At 43.3% G+C, this 24,488-nt stretch overlaps 1 protein-coding gene across 1 annotated transcript in view; it reads right to left on the bottom strand.

Annotated features, from left to right (window-relative positions):
* Nucleotides 1-24,488, bottom strand: part of LOC147672981 (tyrosine-protein phosphatase non-receptor type 11-like) — a 302,524-nt gene that overhangs the window by 100,624 nt on the left and 177,412 nt on the right. The window contains exons 4-9 of the mRNA XM_086947841.1: nucleotides 14,638-14,830; nucleotides 13,701-13,820; nucleotides 12,962-13,075; nucleotides 4,303-4,399; nucleotides 2,710-2,789; nucleotides 1,843-1,998 (exon numbers count right to left, since the gene is read on the bottom strand). Of these exons, the coding sequence (XP_086803967.1) occupies nucleotides 1,843-1,998; nucleotides 2,710-2,789; nucleotides 4,303-4,399; nucleotides 12,962-13,075; nucleotides 13,701-13,820; nucleotides 14,638-14,830 (760 nt within the window). The remainder of the gene's footprint in view (nucleotides 1-1,842; nucleotides 1,999-2,709; nucleotides 2,790-4,302; nucleotides 4,400-12,961; nucleotides 13,076-13,700; nucleotides 13,821-14,637; nucleotides 14,831-24,488) is intronic.

Below are 24,488 nucleotides of genomic sequence, written 5' to 3'. Positions count from 1 at the left end.
GGGCCGACACCCCATGGCTATGCGCGTCGTCGCCCTGACGCTTCTTCGGAGCCGACTTCGGGTCCACAACCCCTTTCGGAGCCGACGCAGCCGCGTCGGACGATTTCGCCTTCGGCACCGACCCCGAGGGCTTCGGGTTTGGCCATCTTGGCGTGGCTCTTCGAGTCGGCCATTTTGGTTTTCTTGGAAGTTGACGCCTCCAGAACCTTCTTCACCAGCGCAACTTTCACTTTCGGTTCCGCATCCGAGGGTGCGTGACCAGTTGGCTTCACTTTCGTTTTCTTCGACGTAAGTGATGGTTCATAAATGTCCGTGACCGGGCCCGGAGGCGGGGACGTAGGACTCATAGTTAGATCTTGGGTAAGGCCCGAAGGCGATCCCTCGACCTGGGCCGTATGAAGGGGAATAACCCCTGAGTCTGGTTGGGAATGCTCCTCCTCCGAGCTATCTCCCATAGTGGCAAAAGCCTGATAGTCGTCCCCTACCTCGTCGGTGACTTCGTCAAAGTTCTCCTCACCCGCGTCGTAGGTTTCCCCCTCGGATGCGGGATTAGAGTCTGAACCTTGCACGTCGTCTTCTCCCTCGACAGATTCCTGGAAAATGTCATCTGGTGGGGGCGCCGTAGCCGATAACTTTGCCTGGAGCCTATTGGCCCGACGAATCTTTAAAGTCTTCTTGCTCCGGAACTTCGAACACGCCATGCAGGTGTCTTCGCGGTGATCCGGTGACAAGCAGGTATTGCACACATGGTGCACGTCGAGGTGTGAATATTTAGAGTTACACACCGGGCACTTCTTAAACGGAGTTCGCTCCATAGCAAGAGTGTAGTGTAGGCCCGTCCGCGCCGAAAGCACGTGGAAGGGCAGCAAGAGATCGGAGCTGAGAGTCTGAAAGAAACACGTACGCAACTATACCGACGCCCAGCCTAAAGACCTTTTGGTCTCGAGTCGAAGTTGAACAACTATCGGTTCCGACAGAGGGAACCGAAACACATCCGAACCCAATGGCGGAAAAAACCAATCTGGGGATGGAGGCGATGCCCATGTGCACTGTAGTCCAGGGGAGGAGCCAACTATCTCGTGATACTTCGAAGACTCTTCCAGGACAACAATGTGCAATCATCCGGACCCAACACTAGGTGGCGATCTATGCACAGATATGAATTCAGCAGCCCACATGCCTCGAACATCTATTTACAGGGATATTATTTGACTCCCTGGTTACGACAGAGATCACTTTAGTCTTGAAAAAAGTGGCACAAAGCAAGAAAATCCACAGAAACGCGTCGACACTCTTTATATTGTATAATTCATGACTCCTCCATTGTTGTAGATAAATTGATGTTCCAGATACACGACATGGATGTGAGAAACTAGGAGTCCGAATATACTAGGAGCATTGTACAATTTTTTATGTCTTGCTGTTTCTGTCTGTCCTTTCCGATTATGCGGGTCATAATTGTATGTTATGTTATTTTTATGTTGCATTAACCTGTTTTTTTAAATTTTACATATCTTCAGTTTAAGAATTTATTGTAATTCTGTTGAATTTTAATTGCATGTATACATAATAAATTGTCCTTTTCCTTTTTATTGAGCGTGTCATGATATTTATGATCTTTTGTGATTTGGGTTCTTATTGTATTTCCTAAACATTGTATAGTCCTGTTCGAGGGAATTGCATTTTTTTGGTTGTCTAACCCTAGTTCCCTTGATCAATTTAAGGGGTACCTCTCCTTTCTTTACAGATTTGCCAATACCACATTCCTGTACATGGCCCCCTATCAAAGCCCTCTCCAGCATCATTATATACTGGTGGAAACAAGTACAAGAGTACACTAACCCTTCCACGCTCCACCTCTTTGGTCGTCATGACAATGACATGCGTGCCTTCCTGGTACACCATTTTCCAAAAGTCACTGACCGTGTTCTGTAGGCAGCCCTGTGTGGCAATATATACCTTGGCCTGGTCTGTACTCTTGTCATCCTCAGGGGCACCCTGTAAACAACAAGTAGAATTTAAAGGGTCATCTGACATGAAGTAAGGATGGAGATTCAACATGAAGAACCAAACAGGAACTGACTGCCACAAAGGGGCATGGTTAAAGTGGGAGAAAATGTCAAAGTGGGTTGGAAGCAGAAGGTACAGAACAGGGTTAGGGATGATAACCATGCATATGGTTGAGCTGTGAGGAAGCCAGTGTGAGCAAGCAGCTTTTAAGAGCACAGACAGAGGGGAGTAGGTGTAAGATGTAGAAAGGGAGAGGTGGAGCCCAAACAGAAACCTGGAGAATTGTGTTTTAACAAATACTACACAATAAAAAAAAAAATCTATATGTGTGTACATTATAAAACTCAAATGAGCAAAAAGTTATACAGGCTATGAAGAGGTGCAGGAGGCTCGAAAGAGTGGCAGAGCTTTGTCGAAGTGATAAAAGGAATGCTGCAGCAGGGATGATGCAGTTCCATGATGTGTAGTAGCAAAGCCGTGAGACCGCAGGTCCTAAGTAAGGTGCATTGGAAGAACAGCATGTCTATTCCTCTACTATTAAAGCAGGTACTGAAACAGGTGCTGCCGGAAGTCTACAACACAATGCAACGGTTAAAGAGAATACCCAAATGAATTGGGGAGGAGGGCACTTACTTTTGCACAAACTCTTTCATCTTAAGCATTTTGTTTGACTACTATGCCTACTTAGCACCCACGTACCCTGATGTAGTTGGCGTTAATATAGTCCGAGCCTGGCACACTCGCATCAGCATCTTGAAGTGTCACCCGTGTTGTGTCAACTATGAAGAAAGAAACCATGTTAAATTACCAGGATTTTAATACTCCTAATAATGTCTTGTTATACGTCATCTGGCCTAGAGTACCACAAGGCATGTGAAATACGTTTGACCATAATGTTGTTTAAAATATTTTGCACCATATGGAAATGAAGACACATTTATCGAATAAGACCTTTCATGGTGAGAAATGTTCTGTAGGAAAAACGCAGTAGGAAAGGTAAATTAAATGTTATGGGGTAAGATTAGAAGTCAAGAAGGTAGATTTGGCTGTCCTTTCCAAAAGAGTCTTAAAGGTTTCAGCACTCCGTCCATCATCTCCTTGTGTTTGCCCTACGTTGGCAGGGTATGCCCAGACGTGGGTCCCTTGCTCACTTTGCCACTAGATTCAAGCTAGCCTGGCTGATGAGGGCTGTTAGCCCGTAGCCCACCCCAGGATGCTTGTTTCTGGTCCAGGAAAGACTAGGCTTGGCAGTTCGGGCTTCACTGTTCCCATGAGGAACAGGGTCAAGACTGATTTGCATATAGCTGTGTCTGAACTGGGGTGGCGAAGTGAGCTAAAGAACGTTGATGGATTCAACCCAGATCTGTGACTGGGGGTGAGAGTCTGAAAAGTTTCAGCACTCCGTCCATCATCTCCTTGTGTTTGCTTTCCAAAAGAAAAACATATCTTTAGATAGTTTACATAATGCAGTGCTTTATCAAAGGAGAAAAGGAAGTGGACATATAACATTTGCAAACAAGGTGGTTTGATATGGGGCGATCATTTGTTGCTTTATGAGAGGCACTGGTTTTACCAAGTAAAGAAATAGCAGCCCGGCTTGAATTAGCCACTGGATATTTACCAAACAGGCCAAGAAGTCACACTACAGTTCTGTAGAACTTTACAACAACTTTTAAAACTGACATGGTAAGGATAGAACTTGAGTAAGAACTGTTTGGCTTTAATTAGGTGACCTAGCACCTACCATAAATAGACTAAGTTTCCTGATTTTGAGAGAGGGTTTTGTGGATAGAGGTCTAAAGTTTTGGCCACTTGAAGTCATACAGGTAGCCTACCCATTTTTGGGAGCACTGATGTACATTACCGTTACTGACTTACAAGTCAAGCTGACCATGCAGGAGAGACGTCTCTTGATATGCCCACCTTGGGTTAAAGTCTTACACAAATGGTAATGAGTGAGGTTCCCCTTGAAACAAGTTTTTCCACTGGCTTGAGCAGTACTGGAATAGGCACTTCTTAGATCCTGGTAAATTATATTTTTTGGATATAAAGTGACATATTTGAAAACTGTTCTGCATCTTTGTTTACAAAATAAATGGATGGATGCTCCCCCATCTCTCAATCCTGCATGAAGAGAACGGTAGTTCTCCATGGGGAGGGTACCCCTGCAAATTGCCACTCATGGATCTAGACCTGGTCACTTCTAGGAGGAAAGAAGGATTCTGCTCAGAGGAAACATACATTCCAAAGAGCACATAAGGCTAGTAGATACTTAAAGATTTTTCAACTCACAGGGCAGGATGTTCTTGTATCTGTTTTTCGTCTTGTTCTCTGTTCTTTGGCCATCCTTTCGGGGATACAAGAGCTTGCACTCCTGTTGTTGCAGCATCTACAAGTAGAAGAGCAGGTATCAAGTAGGAATGTAGACTGGTGTAACTAGGACCTAACGGAGGCCATTGCAAAACAAAAGAAAGGATTAATTAACTGTAGTACCCCTTTGCTGTACGAAAACATCAGTTTAAACAAAACTAGGTTTGGTTTCCGTCCTACAGAAAAAGAAGACTGCTAGTTACGCTGTTCATTCCGTTTGGCCATTAATTACTTAGTAGAATACTGAAAACATGAGGTTTGATACAAAATGGGTGAACAACTTGTGTTAAAAAAAAAACAATTCAAGCTGGGTAGACCAAGGACTTTCCTAAACCAAGCCTCAGTGATAAACCAGAACCCCCAAATCCTCCCTCATCGGACAATTTGAGGCAGTTCTGGAGCCGTGAAAAGCATTTACAAACAAAGCGGGTTACAGGAATTGGCAAACGACTACTGCCTACACAATTCTGAATGCAGGGCAAGTGAGGGAATTTCCTGCAGATCACCAACTAACTCACCTAGACTATTCAACTTACTACTATGTGCTACTGCTTATCCACCTCCCCCTCCACCCCACCACCTCTCTTCAGATGGCTCTTTGGAACAAGAAGAGCTGGAATACCTTTAAAAATTGAAAAGCAAATATCAATTTTGGAGAGCCCAGTCCATTCATGGGCCATTTCTGTACCATGCACTTTCAGCAATTCAACTGTGGCCAGTTTCTTTTCTCTGCAAAGGGGATCCAAAATCAATTTGCAGTACACATTGACCAAGGCTTTTAATTTTTCTTTGGGTCACACTTCAGTGCTGTTTTTATATGCTAGCTTGCTAGCACGGGTTCCTGGTACAGAGAAAGCAAGACCTGTAGAACTCCAGTGGTCAACAGCCAATGCATGTGCAAGGCATCACCAGGATGATATTGATAGGCATCCTTGGTCTTTTCTTAAGTGACCCACTGTAAGTTGAAAGATTCCGACAGCAATGAACCCACTCCACTTCAGAGTACAAAAACACCCACCGTTGCTCGCACTCAATGGAGTACTTGGCCCTCTACCTACAAATAGGTGGTTAGCGGAAACATTGGTACAAACAGCCATTCAGGCCTGATGATGGTGCATTCTGTGCCCTGCTCTTGTACAGCTATCTACATGTTCTCAATATTTGACTTGGAGGTGCCAAAGACTTCCCAGACGGCAAAACCTGAAAGGTTCCCCCTGAAGTGCACATGGTTACTTACAGCATAGGTTCCATCTTTCATATGCAAGTGGTGGTGAATCCTGTGATTATGCTGAAGTTGGTCACTTCAACTTGCACTGCATATGTGAGATTCACTGTGACAAGCTGATGGCATGTTCGCTGCGACAAGTGGATGGAAGTCTTGCCCATATTATGGAAGTCACAATTATAGGGAGTGTATCTGAGCAGCTTCAGACTTTAAGCCACCTGAATACTAGCCATTATTTTGGACATGACAATGGTGGGTATTCTATTCATGGGTTGACAGGACATTCTGTGGTTCAGGAACAAGCTACTACCTGAACTGAGGTGAGAGGACAATGAACTGTTCCTTAAAAAACATTGGAAAACTAGCTGTCTGCTTATTATCCATGCCTCATCCTTTTCCTGATCCAACTGCAGACTCTGGAATGAAGCAAAGACTCTTAGCAGTTTGTATCTTTTTTAACCAATGAAATCACTCACTTACTTGAATGAAGTCAAGCATGTTCATTCCAATCTTCTTTCTAAGCTGTTCTTTAGATGTGGGAGAAACAAAGAACACACTGAGTGTCATAAGCCCCTCATGTTTTGTGTTCTGTATTGTGGCCCTGATCTCAGCAATGAGCCTTCAAAAGCATCCCCCTTTTGCTTAGTCATCTTCGGCATCTTGTGCTTCAACATTAGAGTTTAGCACCTTCCTAGCCCCGACATTACTCATGAAGCCACGTCCAAAACACACAAGGGGTGTCAACCTTATATTTAGATGCCAAATAGCCACATGGACTGCGGCACTTGCTTTGTTCACAAACTGTACATTTGCGGAAAGCTCCATAGTAGACGATTGGTTTTGGTCCCCTCTCCCCCAACCCAACCCCCTGGTCCCATGCTGGAGGAGATTAGATTATAGTTTAATGCTTGAAGTGGAAATTCGGTTTGGTTTTAAAACCAGTGTACATGACTAAACTGACTTTGTTCTTTCCTCAATATTTTTAAATAATATGATTTAATCGTAAGTAAAATGAACAGTTCTCATTATTGTACTGGAAAGAGGGCAGAACATAATAAAGTAGGAGCAACCTCTGGGGCGGAGATAGAACCCCAAACATTTTAAAGCATTTATGCACTAAGTATTACATTTCTATAGCATTGTTCTTACGGTCAGTATCATGTTCTGGGGATGTGCTTGGGTGAACTGAAGACTGACAATCTGATTTTACAATACTGTTTGCAAACAAAGTCTCTGCCAATGGGACAGAGGTGGCAAACAAAATAACACTGGAAATAAATTGCAGCACAGCTGGCCCTCTGTAACAGTGCACATTGTTGCAAAACCAGACAATATCTGTCAAATCTTTGGCTCACTGCTGAGTTTCAAGCAAAAAATAATTTTAAAATGTCTTCGCCCAAAAATCCACCACCCAAATAATACAATTTTAACATAGGAATGTTAGGGCATCGACAGCCTTGGTGACCAGTTCCAAATGTCAACTAGGGATCCATTAACTGGTGTTCAGCCTGGACCCAGCTCAATAAAAGAATAGTTATGGACCCAATTGGACTCACAAATTTAAATTCGGGGATGTGGATGAAGTGGATAGCGCAGCCAGCACCCTCTGTAATGTCACTTGGGATACTACACGCAACGGCTCCAAGGCTTGATTGGTTTCGACTGGGACCTAGAAGTCGGGGCTTGGGCCAACAACATTAAAAATAAGATCACAAGATGGGTGGAAAGAAGGTTCAAACTGTTCTAGATTTAGGATGGCTGCTTCAGCCAAGAGGACCCACCCTCTTAAAAGGTGTGGAGTTTCTGTATTTCCAGGTCTCATTTGGACAGGATAGGGCAGATTAAAGCATCATAAAGGGATGGGTTGGACCACTGATGTTGCAGACCCACAACGGGACTGCTGGAAGTCAGCTTTTACCACAGGTTCAATTCCTGGCATTAAATGTGAACGTCTCATTACGGGGCAGCCCTTATCCATCTTTAGAGGGACAAGCAAGAAGTCTCTGCCGGTTAAAATTCTGACTCAATTAGGGATGCTTGAAATTTGACCTTTTTTCTTACGTTTTTGTGGCCTCCTGGCGCAGGTACTCAGTCCAGCCAAGTTGATTGGGTCAGAAGAAACTCATAGGGCATGGCCAATCTTTTCAAAGCCACATGGATGACTTCTGAGCAGTCACTGTTGTAATGTTAGTCTTACGGTTCATATTCCTCAAGACATCCACACACAAGCCCCAGGACCTAGTCTATACATTGTTAACAATGGTGATGACAAAGCGAAACATGACTCAGTCCCATGGAAGTTCACGACCCCTGGCCTGTGTTTGCACTTTGGATTCTAAAATTGCATTTGAGTGGTTGTGTAGGAAACACTTTCTGGTTTCTCTAAAAGGTCTTATAGTAAGGGCATTGGCCATGGGAAAGCTTTTATAAAAACTATGCAATTACATTATGCTACAGCATTACCTTGCCCCATCTGTCGGTGCAATCTTCATACTTTAAGCCCTTGCATCAGTGCTAGTTGAATCAACTTTTGAACCACATGGTGAAGGTTGGTGGGTCGAAAACAAATATTATTGGGAAGTAACTGGTTTTATTTGTAGAATAAATATATTATACATTCATAACTGTGCACATAGTGACAGTGAGTGAACTAGAAAGGTAATAGTTACAGGCTGGAACTTCCTCAAGAAATATTAGCACAGCTTGAGTCAACTGTGTGTTATAGGTCTGTTACATGTTCTTTTTGTTTATAGTGTTCCAGATCGCTCCAAGCTCAACGTCTTGTTGGGGGAAGATTAGTGATAAAAGCTACCGCCACAGCAGAGATCAGTAGATTGTGTCATTGGTTTGAAGTCAGGAATGGATTTACAAACTGATCTCATCAGCTACTGGAACCACAGTAGACTAGCACATACAGAAGGTTTCTTTTAATAGCCTATGTTACAGGTACACAAACCTCACACCAGCCTGTCTTACCTGACTCTCCATCCTAGGGGAGGGCAGGACATCACTCACTCTCTCCAATAGTTTGTCTAGTTTCAATTGCTACACTAAGGTGCAAGCTGTAGTTTCGAGCTCCTTATTTGACCCCTTCCAGATAATATAAGAGCACTCTATTGCCAAATAAAGGTAGGCCCCTCTAAGCATCAGTTTGTGGGTTTTGCAAGAAAATGGGCATGCCGATGACATGTAAACGGCGGTGCATGTGCAAGACCATCTTGCCCTTCTGTAAGTGTCAAAAGTATCAATGATGGTCAACGATTCCCATCCACTGACTCTCCTCAATAATCCTTGCTATAAACTATTTAAGGTCACACTTGGGTACCCGGGCCTGCGGTAGCAAATATTTAAGCCCTTCAAGAAATGCTTAGCAAAACAGGTCTCTAACTAGGAAGTCATTCTATTGGTTCTCTTACTAATCTATGGAAGCCCTTATTTGTTGGCAAGATACTCCGTGACCTAGACAGATATTACCATGGAGTTTTGAGGCCTCACAGTTTTTATTTTGAGCAGACAAACCGGAAAGTTTCCGCTTCTAAATGATGGAAGATTCTGGGGGTCCTATAGAATTTCATGTGGAGGAAACAGATGTTTGATTGTGCCTGCCTGAATTCTCCCATCACGGTAGGGAACAACTCTTTTTCAGTATGCTCAGAATTTTGTTGACCAACTCTAACCTGTCACTGGCACCTTAATTGTCCCCTCTATGGAAAAAAGGGGTTGTGCTGTCTTTTGTGGTCTATAATATATCGAAGGTGGGTGGGGCCAGGTGTGGTGTTTGTTCATCAAGATGCATTGCCTTGTTCTTTATGTATGGAACTTGGCCTAGATTTACTCTTCCAAATTCCGGTACATTTATATGCATATTTGTTTCTATGTTGGAAACTTGACCCAAGCAAGGAGTCTCCCCATTTGTTACCTCCATCAAGTCAGGAATAGGTCTTTATTAATGCTCTCGGTGACACATCAAGGTAGACGCTTTCGCTTTTCATTTATATATCCCACTATTTTTGTTACTACCACTAGATCCTCCAAATAAGTAATCATTGGTCATGGTTCTTTACGAACCTATTCCTGTATGGTACTCGTCTACTGATGCTCTTTTGGTATAAGGTAAATACAAGATGCCATTAACCCCAACATTCTCCTCACTTTCCTTGTTGTCCGAGAATGTGCTGTTTGGTAAATGAGTGGCGTGCTTTTTCTAAAAGGAAGCAATTTTCTTCTCTGTTAAAAAGACTAACGCGGTCCGAATATCTTCGGTTGGGTGGGGATTCATTCCTACTGCTTTGGATTCACTATGAACCTCAATTGTTGCAAGGTATTTATTGCTATACAACAGTGTTCGCAAGAGGACTTTTAGGTCTTCCCCTTTACCAGCTAGTTGTCTTGGTAGTGGAGTAGTTTTGAGTTTATGAAGGGGCTGACCACCTCGCATGTTATTAGTACAAGAAAGTATATGAAGCAGAAAAATTGTATATGGGTCCCTTTATCCATGGCTATCCATATCCTGATGGATAGTAGGTGTCTGTTCCCTCAGAGCACAGGGAACCCTAAAGTTTATAATGCGTGCAAGCTCAGGAAGACCCTAAGTTGGGTATTAATTTCTTGAAATTCTACTTGACTTGAGGGATTGTACACATTCAAAGCCAATATCCTTTGTTATTTTAGAAAGCAAGCGCACTTTCTTTGGAGGCTTCACTACTGGGATGAGCATTAGATTTGACAGAGATGTATCGGGGTCCAATTCATGGATGCGTTTAAAAGGTTTTTCAACACCAATGTGGTGCTTATAGTGCAAATTTATTTGGGTGACAGTATGTGCAGACTTTTGCAAGGGCTGAGCCATTTATTTGCTTGCCAATGACAGTTTTGGCATTTTAAACTCAAACGTGGTTCTGATGTGGTTACTCAGGGAATTAAGGTACGGCCCATAAGGTACAATCTTCAGGTGTCTGCATACGTTGAAGGCATCTGATCAGAAGGCGTGGTGCCTTTGGGCTCTCTGGAATGTGATCTTCACTAGGGGCACCAAAATACATTTTCTTAATAAGAGACGCATATGCAATAGTTATTCCATTTTAGACTTGAAATCTTCGAATGTTACATCATGATTACCCATCAGCTTCGCCTCGGATAGGCTCTGCATCCTCAACCAATACTACCTTCCAGACACTGTGACCTAAGCCCAAAGCCTCCATCTTCAGCTTGCAGCGTCATCAGCTGAAATTGACATGAAGTCTCACAGTTTTCTTTGATGGTCACTTAGAAGGCCATGGTTACAAACTTTATGCTCAACTAACCAAGTAAACTTTCAATTAGAAGAGCAACACATAAAAGGACCATTTTCCCTGGACCAAAGAGACTTCAGTCTCTGGAACTTCCAATTCATGGACAAATTGTTAACCTTTCAGTACAGCTTACCCAAGTGGACTCTTGAAAAAAGAATGCATCTTTCTATGCGTCTACCATATCAATACTCTTATTTTTATTGTTATTTCTGTAACTTCCCTCAGAAAATCTTCAGCTCTGTGAAAGTGTGACTCCACATGCTGGATTAAAAAGACTTCTTGAGAAGACAGCAAGCATGAAGAAAGGCGGAAAAATATTTCAGTAATAAAGGAGCCTCTATACGAAACACTCTATTGACTCCGTCCTACACCATAACCCATTTTACAAGTAAAAATAACTACATTTTTTACCCAACTAAAAGATAGTGAGAGTACACACAACATGGGAATCTAGACTGAAATCTAGCTGCTAAAATAAGTTTGCCAAGAATCATGCTGTATGTGGTCTACTGTTGAAGTCATGATTAGAACCTAATTTCTGGGTTCCAGTAGTGTATCTTAGATCACATCTCCTCCAGAGACCACATATCAATGCCACTAGCTTCTCTCAATTGGTTTTACTTTTAAAATGCTTTAAGAGATGCAGGTCCTACCATATGAAAATGAAAATATACCATATGGAACCTTTTTTTTAAATTTCAAAATTAGGTGGAAACTAAGGGAAGTTCTTTAAGAGCAGGACACTTTATGCACAAGTTTGAAGGATGACACCTGGGTTCCTATACATCAGAGTACAGCAATGTTCTACTTTTGGCTGGTGATGGGCTACCACTTTTTCATAATAGCATTGCAGCTGTGCACTGTGAACTGCATCCATATCGGAGGCAGTTGCTTTTCTGCTGAACGAGTGGGTAGCACTAGAGCAGCGTAGTTACACGTATTTCTGCCCCTTAGCCTGCAGATTTAATTTTTTGGCCTGTGTCGTCCTCTCCTTTCCCTGCTCCATCAGCTAGCTGGTGAATTTCTGGAACATAGCTGTGTCTTAGTGTCTCAAAGGTATCACCAATACTGAGTAGCACTAGGTGGCTTAATTTCACAACCATTCAGGTAGAACTTTCCTACATTTCTCTTAAATCCAGCTGCAAAAGAAGAGACCACCACTGACATTAAGCATCTTCCAAGAGTTTGACACACTGACCAATCAAACTCCTGTGTCTCAAGTAGTTTATGCAGATTGAAGCAAAGCGCAGACCAGCTTTCACATTTTAGGGAATACTGTGGAACGCTTCACATTTGCCGGAGATGTGCAATAGAGCTTTCTATGGGCTAGTAGCCAAATTTAACAATTTTCATCTCTCAAGAGTCATTTTGGATATTTTCAAACAAACCTTGTAGACAATTGGGGAGGAACAGTATACTCTTGGTTTATGTTTTCAGTTTGCTTCTGTATGAATTAGTGATTGCAGCCACTTCACTCAGTAACCTAGTCACTGCAACCACACACCCACTAACAGACTGGCTTTAGGAAAGTACTAACCTACTCAGTATAATCATATACTAATACATTTAACTAAAATAAAATCAGAATAATAAATTCTAACCAACTCATCACCCAGTCACTTAAACCAATTTAACTAGTTTATATTTCTGCGAAAACAATTAATTCACCAAACCCTACGCAACAAACAAGCACATTCTCAGCAATTAATTTGTGTGCATTTTGACAAATATAAAGCCTTGCAAACACCAAGACCAATGTGTGCCTTATAACTACCAAGAGGCCCCAATAAAAAGATTTACCACCAAACAAACATTAACCAACGTGTTTGGGTGTCAAGCTCTGCCAGAAGCTAGTCCAATGATTAAGTGTCAGGCTGTGTCACCAAGTGGAACATCTGTGGACAGTCCAAATCTCAGGTATCCACAACCTAACAGCACCACCGGCGAAGCTCGGTTTCACAGAATTCATATGATAGAGAACTTAACGATCTAGAGTAGCTACACCTTCTCAGGCATCAGCTGAGACTCACTCTTGTCAGAGAAGTTGTGGCTAGAACATTCATACCTCAAATTCTTCCCAGAATCCCTGTTTGGCCTTTTCCGTGTTGTCTGCCATCTTGTTCAATTCTTTGACTCTGTTTTCGATGTTCGCAGCATTGATCCTAGTGGTATTGAATGGCTAGAAAGATTGTGAAAAAAGACCAATCAGATTTGGTGGAAAGATCATGCAACAACAGCAAAAAGAGGTGATTACTAGGAGAGTTGCCTTCTTTACAGTGAGACTATAAAACGCAGGAGTTTATGATGTGCTGTCCTAATGCTGACACAGCACAACAGGTATGGGAGCTGCTTGCTGTTCCAGTACGGACGTTGTGGCATATTTCTCAAAGGAGACAATGTACTTCCTATATGAACAGTTCAAACCAAGACTAGTGATTGTCCAAAATACTCAATGTAGACACTTCAGCACTAAGTTAGGTGCTCTACTGATGTGGAGTCTGTAGATCAGGACCATGCAAAGAGCAATCATGACGCAGACACCGGAGGGTAACACTATGGTTGCTGCTTTGCTTTCACGGTCTACACTGCATAGCTGGTCAGAGTTCTTCATCGGTGCTTATACTGCAGAAGCAGGTCTTGGCAAGAGTAGAGGGGCTGATACTGTGCTGTAGGGGAGGATACATTCTTCAAATTAAAAATATTTGGCTCTATCAAGTGAGAGCAACAGGAGCAAGTACAGTATATCCAGTACCTACTGTGTGCCATCCATGCCTTGTACAACATGTATGAAGTGCAACATGTACCTGTTTTAGATGGACCACAGCTCCAGATTTTTCTACCATTGGGTTTTTCTTGTAGTGCTCCACCAAGTCTGTCAGGGTGTCAAATCGCTCTCCACCGCCAACGTCATACTTCCCATCCGGCTGTAGGACAGGAGGGCAAAGTAAAACAAAAGATCCCATTACACGGCCATCTGAATCACTGCTGAGCAATGAACCCACATGTGACCACCTGGTGAAGTCCTAAACAAAAATCACCTGATTAAGAACAGATCAAGCACACTAGCTCATACTTCTGGGTGAGCTACAAGCATCCTACTAGCGGAGACATTAACGCAGACCTATCTGGATCGTACAAGTTATTAAACTTTCTGTTCCTGACCAAGTATCATCTAAACAGAATCACGCCAAAATATTTCTGTCTCCCTAAGACTTTGAATCAAACTGCACAAATGGCACAGACTTGGGTAGACTAGGATTAGTCCACAATGACAAGTGTGTATGCTAGAAGCAAAGGTAATTGAGTGATGCCGCAGACACTACATCCCAGGAATGCAGGTAGAAAGCTTGATGTCAATATAAACTATGATCTACTGCTTACCTGTATCGCTCACATTTTAGAGATCCTTCCCTAATACTCCTCTTTCCAGTGATCTCACGTCTTTTGTTATTCTGCCCACAAAGCCTTCTACAACCAGGGCCAGCTTTAGCACTGGTGGTGTGAGAATAATTTTGGCGCCCCCCCACACTCCAGGATCGCCTCCTCGGATTCTCTCACTACCACCAGGCATAAGTGCCCCTCATCTCTTTAATCATAAGTACTGGTAAACACAGTGCCCCCCCATGAGGTTGTGCCCTCTCCACAGGTCAGCGCCCAGTGCGGCCGCCCCGGTCACTCTGCCCTAAAGCCAGCCCTGCCTACAACTTCTACAAGGTCACTGCTGTCCCTGGCCAAGCGCACCTGAAACCGGATCATGACATGTGTGACACGAGGCTTGCGATCGCCATTCTCCATCTTTTCCTCGTTGGTCAGTACAGACAGTACAAAGTCTCCTGGTTTGCTCTGGCTCTCCCGCACCAAAAAACTCCCTGGCTTCCCTTTCTCCGTGAGCAGCTTCTCAGCCTCTTTTCCCGAAAGGTGCCCGTGGTACCACCTGGAAGACAAAGGAGATTTACTCAGCCAAGAGGCACATCCACAGGAGAATGCATTCAACCAGATGCCTTTTTTTCCCCACATAGCAGAGACTGGGATTATTTTGTAATAAGTGCATCCTTTGCTGAAGTTGAGGCACTGGCATGCTAAATGATGAGATGGGCAAATCTTTCAGACGACAAATAGTCATTGCTCCTTCATGCAGGTTCACCTACCATTACCATTTATTTCCAGTTATCTGAATTTACTTCTGCTCCAACTGCATTTGCAAAGTATTCTAGGGCAGTGGGAATCTTTACAAATAATTTGTTCCGACAGCTGCAGCCGATACCCTTGGTGGTAAGGAACGTACTTGCAGCTGTTGGTGAGAAATTAATTCGAATTAACCTTTAAACTAATCCATATTTACACATGGATATCTGGAACCAAGACCGATGAATAGGAGAAGTTACAGATGTTCCTTTCACAGAATTTGGAGCTGCTTGTGTTCAACCCTTAACAAGCATTGGATTTACTGGAGAAAGTACACTGTTCAGTGTGCTGAGAATGAGACATGAAGGGTAGGTGCAACTTCAGCTTTGATTCTAATAGGATAGAATGTGCTTAAAAAGTATTAACACACTTACCTCTCATTACTTATGGTTTGTGACTGATATGGAACTAATAAAAAGCAAATCCATGGAACGCAGAACCAGTTATGCACTAACTGATAAAGAACAAGTGGTACTGAAACCTATTAAATAACATCGACATACAGAAAGTAGACATCATTCCACTTTCAGATCTAGCATCATTATTCTCTGTGAAGCAGAAGAAATGAGAGCTGTGTCCTTGGACTAACTTCATTTCAATGAACTGCACCATCCGTCAAACTTTTCCCTTGTTTTTTATTTTGAAAAACAAAATCTCAAAGTAGGATTTTGTTTTTGAAAATATATATATATATTTTTTAAACACATCGGGAGTTGTCTCCCTTGGTGTGAGTGTCATTTAGCAGTTTTTACTGCCAGTGACAGACAGTGAAAACTGGCAATTTGACTGCCCGTTCTAAATCAGGTGGGTGATCAAATGGCCAAACCTACGTTAACCCTTAGTCAGTCAGGCCAGCAGAGGTGAATGTCAATGGCCAAGACTCGGCAGTCTCGGTTGCTGACATATTAAAGTAGCGCCCGACTAAGTGAGGTGGGCGGAATTTCAGTTTGGTGAGAGGGCACTCGGTTACAGTGTAGTACCCTCTCCGCCAAAATCTAAATCAGGACCTTGGTTATTTAAGACAGCATAGATTTCACAGATTTCACAGAGCAGATACTGGAAGGTGCTTCCCCTACCAAGAGTACAGATGAAAAGGCACCAGTCTATTCTACAATAAGCATCTTCAACCAACCACCAGTCTCCTTAAAGCATGCTATGATGGGGCACAAGTGACCCTTGACTATGGTGTGAACAGACTTGCTGCACCATCACCCAACAGAACCATGGCCATGTTACTGAACACGAGGAAAGGAAAAAGTAGCACCTCTACTGGATCACTGGATTTGAGGATTGTCAAGCCCACTAGAGAAAAACATAGGTCAACTGAGTAAAAATGTAAAAGAGAAAGAGTGGAACAGCTTTTGAAAGTTATGATAGGTAGGACTTCTGTCCCTACAATGAAGACAATGTCTGCAAGCACTTAAGAAGGAAACCAGGAAGAATACCTTGGTTTTTGTCCTAACACGTCATTGGTGTAGATCTAGTACCTTAATAAGACTTTAAAAAGCGGAAACCATGGCAATGAACAATACACTTTTCCTACTCTGGGTGAGGAAATGGGGTGCATTATATGGTGTGTTTGCAAGACCTCACGGTGTAATACAATTCCAACCCTTCTTAGGGCCAGACAGGGTTAAATTATTGAACCGTAGCTCAATCCTGGGTAGCTGGGGCTTTGAGTAGTCAGGCTCCCACAAAGGAGCATGTGTAAAGCATTTAAACAGCACAAAAATAATTAAAGAAGAAAGATATTCAGCTCTCAAGAAATTCACCATCAATTTATAAAAATCGACTATATGCTTATGAATTTATGGACACTAAAACAAAAAAGATCCACTGGAGGATTCCAGGGATATACACTTTTAAAGAAACAAGAAATCAAGCCTGCTCTCAACCGCGAACAAGCGGTGGCAAATTTAACAAATTTGACACTTAAAACTCTTCAGCAAAAAGTTACATCAAGGGTGAATGTGGTTATTTAGGATTGCTTTGAGTAACCAACTCCAGCATGGAGCCAGTCAGGAGGACCAACAAGTTCCAAAACAACAAGAACCTTAACAGGAAAACCAGTCTTCATGTCCAGTTTCAGCATTTGTGGCCAATTTCTATTAACTTCTATGAAGTGGTCCTAATGCAAGGGATTCCGGATGCAGAAAACTCTGTGCGGTCGATGGGTGTCTTCTGAGGGCTACTCCTTGATTCACGTGTTGGTAGGGCGAATTTAGCCACAGGATTCGACATTCCTCGAAATCCCCTAAGGTTAAACAAAGATCCAGTCGCAAGTGGTCTGCCAGTCGCCAGGCACAACAAAACTATTGGTTCCTTTCTTTTTGCAATTACTCTCCTTCAAGGCGAACAAATTGCACCCAGATGACTCCCGGGTCCAGCAAACTCGGGTACGAATTTTGAACATCGGGTCTCAGTCTTCCAGGCTGCACAGGACGAGGAGTGATGATCCGGCGATCTCTGCTACCAACACCAGGTAGGCTTCTTCAGCTTTAGAAGTAAGCTCGCTGACTATTGTAGTCTCTCCTCTGTCTGGGGTCCAGGAAATTATTTCCTTGAGCAGGACACAGCCGGCACTATCCTTTTCTTTGCTAGCCCAAGGAGCTGCAGGAGTAGTCCAACTCCAGTGCAGCCTCTCTTTGCCAGGACCAAAGGCAGTCCTTTTGTCCTCTTCTCCAGACAAAGAGAGATTTGAGTTCTGGGGGCCAGGGGGCCCCTTTTAGCCCTGAGAGTGCCCTTAGCGGTGGTCACGGTCACTAGCCAATGGGCTACTTGGTTCTCTCCCACCTGACAACTTCCTCTGTAGCGTGTCATCTGGTTTCCTAGAGTGCCCTATTCAGCCTACTTCCAAGATGTCTGAACCCCTCTCTTAGTGTGTGGAGCTTTGCAGCTCGTCCTAGAGGTGTGGCTACCTAGGGACTATACGCTCATGGAAAAATAAAACTTTTGACCAGTGTGTTCTTCTCTGTGTGCCTGACACCAACCTGTCAACCCAGACAAAAGAGCAGCCCCTCTTGTGGATGTTCACAATTTGCCCTTCAAAGGCGGCTTTCCCCTTTGAAGATCTCCTTCTGAACCAACACTCTGTGTGGCTTCCTGCCAAGAGGAGGTAAAACCTCCAGACGCAGGCCTCGATTGTTATCTGTCCTGGGTGTTGTTTACACGTTTGCCCAGGTGGGCAGAAGGCTGTCTCATGGCCAGCATCTGCAAATGGCCTCTAGGAACCTTGGGCATCAGATTGGTAAATTTCTTAAAGTTGCAAGAAACAAACAGTTACAATAAATTTGACTTGGGCATCAAGTCGGATTTAATGTAACAAGTTGTTTGATACCTTGAAGTATCAACTTTAGCAGTCCTATTTAGAAGTTAGCAGAGCTGACTTGTCAGTGTGTTACCCTGTACTCGCCAATGGGGCTACTAGCCTCTCACAGTAAAAAAATAAACGTAACTCCGTGTTTTTACTGTTAGGGCATGTAAAACACATGTTCTACTTTTTAATATGCTTCACCCCGCCTAAGAACTCGATAGGCTTGCTGTAGGGGTAACTTATGCGTATGCAAAAAAGGTGGTTTGGGCTTTGCCATTGCTTTAAAAGACAAATCTGAGTTAGTAGTTTGAAACTGCTCTACCAGTCTGCAGTGGCAGGCTGGGAGACCTGTTTTCCTTTGTCGTACTCAGGATGGCACAGAAAGTGCTTCAGTCCTTGAGGGATACTTTAACATATAGCCCCAGAGTACTTTTAGAACCATATACTAGGGACCAATAAGGAAGTTAAGATAAGCCAACTAGGTATGAGCCAAACAACGTATATTTTAGAGGGTCACAATACCAGCACGGAGGAATATTTAGCAGGCCTCAGTGCACTCTCCGAGTCAAAAAACCAGCAGCATGTCTCTGGCGCTGATCATGCAAAAAGGAGGCATTTCCTTACATTCTGCTTCTCCATACTCTTTACATATACCCGGCTCTAAGGAAAGAAGGAATCCCTGCTTGGACAACTTAAATAAATTAAGGGGTACCACACATCCCCCCTCTAATTTCCTCATGTAAGACTCAAGATTTAATTTGACCAGTTGATGTTGGGCTTACAGACCTGAAAATCTTGCTGGTGAGACCCAAAGAACCATCTACAAGGCCTATGCCGAAAGGCAAAAAAGTTACAGTTGGTGGAATAGCTTCCAAACTCTGTAAACTCTTGTTGTGCCATTAAAAAAAATTGAATATAACGAAAGGTGGACCACCTAAGACAGCTATGAGTAAAAGATTCAGAGACGAAAATGCCCTAGTTGGAGGACCCAGTAAGTGGAGATAACTCCTACATCTGGAAACACTACCTTTGTAATGTCGACAAATGACAGAACCTGTCTTTTAAGTAAGTCCTTTAAACCTTTTCTGTTGCGTTTTAGCATTCTTTGGGTTTTATCCATTCCCTCTCTTTCTGGTATTTGTGACAGTGCCAACTTTGCTTGGTGGGCACTTAGTGGCATACATGTGATTAACAAATATTTATCCTATGACTAGGATGAGGACTTAAGTCCTGCGGCTAGGTATTTTTTTCTATTTTAGAGAATCACTTTGAAACCGATACTGCAGTCTGCATTTAGTAAGGCAATTCTAAGCAGTTTAGTTTAAAAAAAATGCCAACATTAAGTGTCTACAACAATTTTGTCTGAAATGAAAATTTCTCACCTGATTTCGACCTACAGCTCACAACGCCCCATGCCATTCAACAATCTTCAGACTGTTTTAGTCGCAGGCGTAGGACAGTGTACTTTATCACTTGGAGGTATTGTAACTCATGGAGAGCTCAGAAGGTACTGAAGAGTATTCTAGATATCAAGCTGGAGCATTCTTACAGATAAGTATTACCATCTGAAGCGTGAATCTGACCCTATCCCTATGGTTTGTAAGGCTTGCAATAAAAAGTGTTGTAACTACCTTCTTAAATAGTGTTTGTCCCACACCAGAGTGCCCTGTTTTGAAATTAAATCAACGCAGCAATGGTTGCTAAATGTGGGTTTTGAGAATAATATTCTCAGCAAAGCTCCAGACAAGCAGTGCTGCCAACACCAATCTACATTATACTACGCCCTGTTGTACTTTCCCCCCAGTGAGCTAGACAAATAATAAAGTCCCACTGGAGATGCTCCTCTTTATTCAGTTTTTGCCAAAATCGGAGCTAAATAGAGATACTTTGGACATCCACAGTATGCCCCCTCTGCAAGAAAAACCGCACCTGCCCTCGCCTGATTGGTGGCATTGTGTTGATAGCCTGTGGAATTTATTTTATTTTTTATTTATTTTAAAAGTTTCATATAGCGCTGGCTAGACCCAGAGGTATCAGAGCGCTTTACATTAGAGGATGATAAAAAGCAAACATGGCATACAAGTAGATAAAAAGATAATGAAAACAACATGCGAAATATACAAATCAAATAGATAAACAGGGGCAAGAGCTATAGGTGGGAATAGGTCTTGATATCTGTACCTTTTGAGGACACAGTCTACTGACTCTCCCGTCTGTATTGTCTGTTCAGACCCATGTAACAGAGGTTTGTGGCCTTCATCACGTCTAACAGGTATTAAGGATTTGTGGTATGAGTGGATTTGATTTCGCTACAAATATACTGGCAACTGTTGTGGTGAAATGGACCAATCATGTGCTGCACAAGATGGTGGTCCAAGTTGTGCTGGCAATTTCCATATAGAAAATCGAACAGTGGATGTACATGCTAGACTGTCCTCCCCTTCCCTGAAACTTGTGTACCGAATGGGGTGGGTGAGATAGACAGTCAATTCCTTCTGCTTTACGAAAGGTTTTCCCTACTGGAGGAAATGCACCCCTCCCCAGTTTGTGTTGCAGCACTCACACCTGAAAATGGAGCCAAACTGGTCAGTGCAGGCAATGAGCAGGAAGCCCACCACAGTGGCCACAATCGGCAGCAAAAACGCCTTCCAAGGTGGAACCTTCGCGACTGGGCCCTCGGTGGCTGGGGACGTCGCGAGCAGAGTCTAACTGACGTCGCTGGAAAGACGGGAGGGCAGAGTTCTTTCTACACTGCTCCGCCCCTTCAGGAAAAGTTTAACATAATTGCGCTGACTCCACATTCATTTGGGACCTCATTTCAGAACCTTTTAGCACAAAAACTGATGCATATTACGCTCAATCTCTGCAGCTGCACTTCATTTCCTTTGTGACTCTTGATACAACTTGTGCTTGCTACACTCTAATCGACCCTCGAGACGAGTTCTCCTCGCCAAGGTACTGTTGGCTCAATTTTTATTTATTTTTCTTTGCCTCTCCTATTTTGTTCGTCTCCATCTCGCATATTTAAGCATTTTCCAGAAGACCCATGGCTCAAAACGGCTTTGGTCATAAATTACAATTAGCAAATCACATCCCCCATCCACTGACCACCACTAAATCCGGGTAACAACATTGTCTTACTGGGATTATGAAAACCGATATAGGACTTGACTCCCCACCCTATTCCCACATCATCTTAATGGAAACAGGACTTATCTTATCAACCCTAGGAGACCAAGAGAAAGTGAAATAGGACTACTCACCCTCTCACAACTCTTGACCTAATCATCATAATGGAAACAGGACTTATCTCCTCATCCCCATGAGAGAAAGAGAAAGTGAAACAGGACAACTCCCCCTCTCTCAATTCATGGAAACAGACAGTGGGGAGAATGGCAGGTCCCTTTTTAAAGTTGACTAATGGAGAATATTTTATTCTTTAGGTATGGTACCAAAGAAAATGGCAGAGGAGTTTCGTATAATTCATTCATGGCTGAAGGAGAAATCTGTACATTACTTTATTTATAAGAAGGATGTTATGGTACAATTTGCATCTGGGGATTTGCCATTTGGCTTAATCAGGACTTGCGGACCTGGTGCCAAACAGGCAAAGTGTGACACTACATCAGCTTTCTGGTTATTACTGGTACATACTTAGGATTTTGAGGTGCTGCCAATGGGGTGCACCATTTCATGCAAACTTATTGGGCCCTTTAGCTGTATTTTGCAATGGGGTTTTGTTTCAAGAACTGGACATGAGTGGGCAAGTTATTACCTGGAAAATTGTCTCTTTGTTGGGCAGCCTCAGACAGGCAGGAGTATGTGGGAGGAATTTGAGTGAGTGAGACCATGACAGAATTGGAGGTACTATCAGCCCCAAAAAGAAACGGAGGCGAAGAATATCAGGCTTACCTTCCTGGCTATTGAAATAGACACTGTCACTATGGAAACATGCTTTCTGGTTGTCAAAGTTGAACAGTTGACATGTTTGCTGGTGGAAACTGAAGTTGCAAAGAAACTGGAATATAGGAAAGTGAAAGGATTGTTGGGACATTCTAAATACGTGTGCAGCTTTGAGAGCAAGTAGATCTTTCTGTAGACGTTTAGGTTTTGCAGTGTCGGGTGCCACGCTTCCTCATCACAGAGTAAGGCTTTTGGCGGACATTAGAGGTGACTTGAATATGTGTGGTTGATTTTCCTACGAAATTTAATGGAGTAACCAAATAGTCCTGGGAGGAATGTGCTTTTTTTTTGGGCCAGTTCGAATTTTCTGGGACGCAGCAGAGGGGTTGTTCTCTTCTTGGAAGACAGATGGCGTTCCGAGTGTTGCCCCAGACATGGTGTGAGCAAGGGCGCAGTGTTGTCTTCCCAGAAATTCTACTCCAAACGGGCTGCGTCATCATTGTGGGGATAGGACTTGGTCAACAGGAGACTTATTTTCAATGTGGATAACAAGACAGTTATTTCACTTGTGCATGGGCAAAAAGCTAAGGACATGAATTTACTAAGATTGTCACAGAGATTTATGCTGGGCTGCTGGATGTTCAACATTTTGCTTAAGGCAAAATACATTCCAGGTGTCAACAATAATACTGCAGATGCTTTGACTCGTTCACAGTGGCAGAGATTCAGTGGACTGCCATTTGCACAGAAGATCGATTCCATCAGTGCTCTGCTTCTAGGAGACTAAGAGGTGTAGAGCTTTTTGAAAATCCTTTGATATTTGACATTTATTAGTTTGTATAGCGCCCGAATCACCCCGCAAGGGGTATCTCTGCGCTAGGACAGCAGGTATCGTCAGACAAGTGGACCTTAGTAAAGATGGGTTTTTAACATTTTTCTGAAGAGGGGAAGGCTCTGGAAGTTGCGTAATTCGCGGGGGAGTTCATTCCAGAAGTTAGTGGCAAGGTAAGTAAATGCTTTGCCACCAGACTGAGCCTTTTTGATTCTTGGAGAACAGAGAAGTAGCATGGAGCCTGATCGAAGGGACCAGGAGGGGATGTATTTTAGCAGATTGTCCGATTGGTAGGATGGACCCAGGCCATTAAGGGCTTTAAACCGGGGGACCAATGCAGTTTGTTGAGAAGTGGTGTGGAGGCCGTTCGGGGGGGGGGGGGGTCGTTTTTTAATAGCCGGGCTGCCGTATTCTGGACTACCTGCAGCTTGATAAAAGAAGCCTCGCTGGCCGAGGCTAGCATTGCAGTAGTCCTGACGGCTTAACACTAGAGCTTGCATCAGTGTTTTTCTCGTTGAGGGAGCATGGGAAACACTCTTCTGAGCAGACAGTGTGTGATAGCAGAAACCAGGAGTGGTAGTGGCATGTGCTTTAAGTGTGAGATTCTGGTTGATCCTGATTCCTAGGTTCTGGACCACTGTTTTTGGGGTGGGAGCAGGTCCCAGCTCCTCCGGCCAGCAGCTGGGAGACCAACTTATTGCTGCACCTCCAAACAACATTACCTCCAACTTTTCGGCATTAAGTTGCAGGAAGTTAGCGCTCATCCAGGCAGTGATGGTTTTCATAGCCTCAGAGACTGTAAGTTGAATGTTGGGGTTAGACTTATCAAAGGTGAGGAGGAGCTGGGTGTCATCTGTGTAAGAGATGGGACTGAACCCCATATTCCTCATTAGTTTTGCCAAGGAAGTAACATCAATGTTGAAGAGGGTGGGGCCCTGGGGTACACCCTTGGTAACTTTGGTGGTCTTAGATCTAAAAATACCCAAACATGGCACCGTGTACAAGATGAGCTTACAGACAGGCATAGCAAGGATTTTTTTTGGGGGGGTGGGGGAAAATGAGACGGGGACATTCAGAAGAGGATTTTTTGCAGGTCAGAAGACGTATTACTGTTTATTTTGAACTTTAATAAAGCTTTGTCTGAAGTGGCTACTGCTGGTATGTTGTCAGAAATGGTCTTTCGGGCATAATATTTGAGGCTACGAGTCCAAGGCAGGTGAATTGGGGAGATGCATTTTACAAGGTTGGGTGAAAGAGAGAAGCAAATGGTCGAGAATGAGGGAACCTATATCTCCTGAATTGCTGGGACAGGTTTTACAAGGTTTAGAAAAAAAATTCTGGTTATATATTATCACTATC

This window comes from Lissotriton vulgaris (assembly GCF_964263255.1).
Source record: "Lissotriton vulgaris chromosome 5 unlocalized genomic scaffold, aLisVul1.2 SUPER_5_unloc_1, whole genome shotgun sequence".
Lineage (NCBI taxonomy): Eukaryota > Metazoa > Chordata > Amphibia > Caudata > Salamandridae > Lissotriton > Lissotriton vulgaris.
The sequence above is the reverse complement of the archived record's forward strand: the minus strand, read 5'-3'. Positions and strand labels throughout refer to the sequence as shown.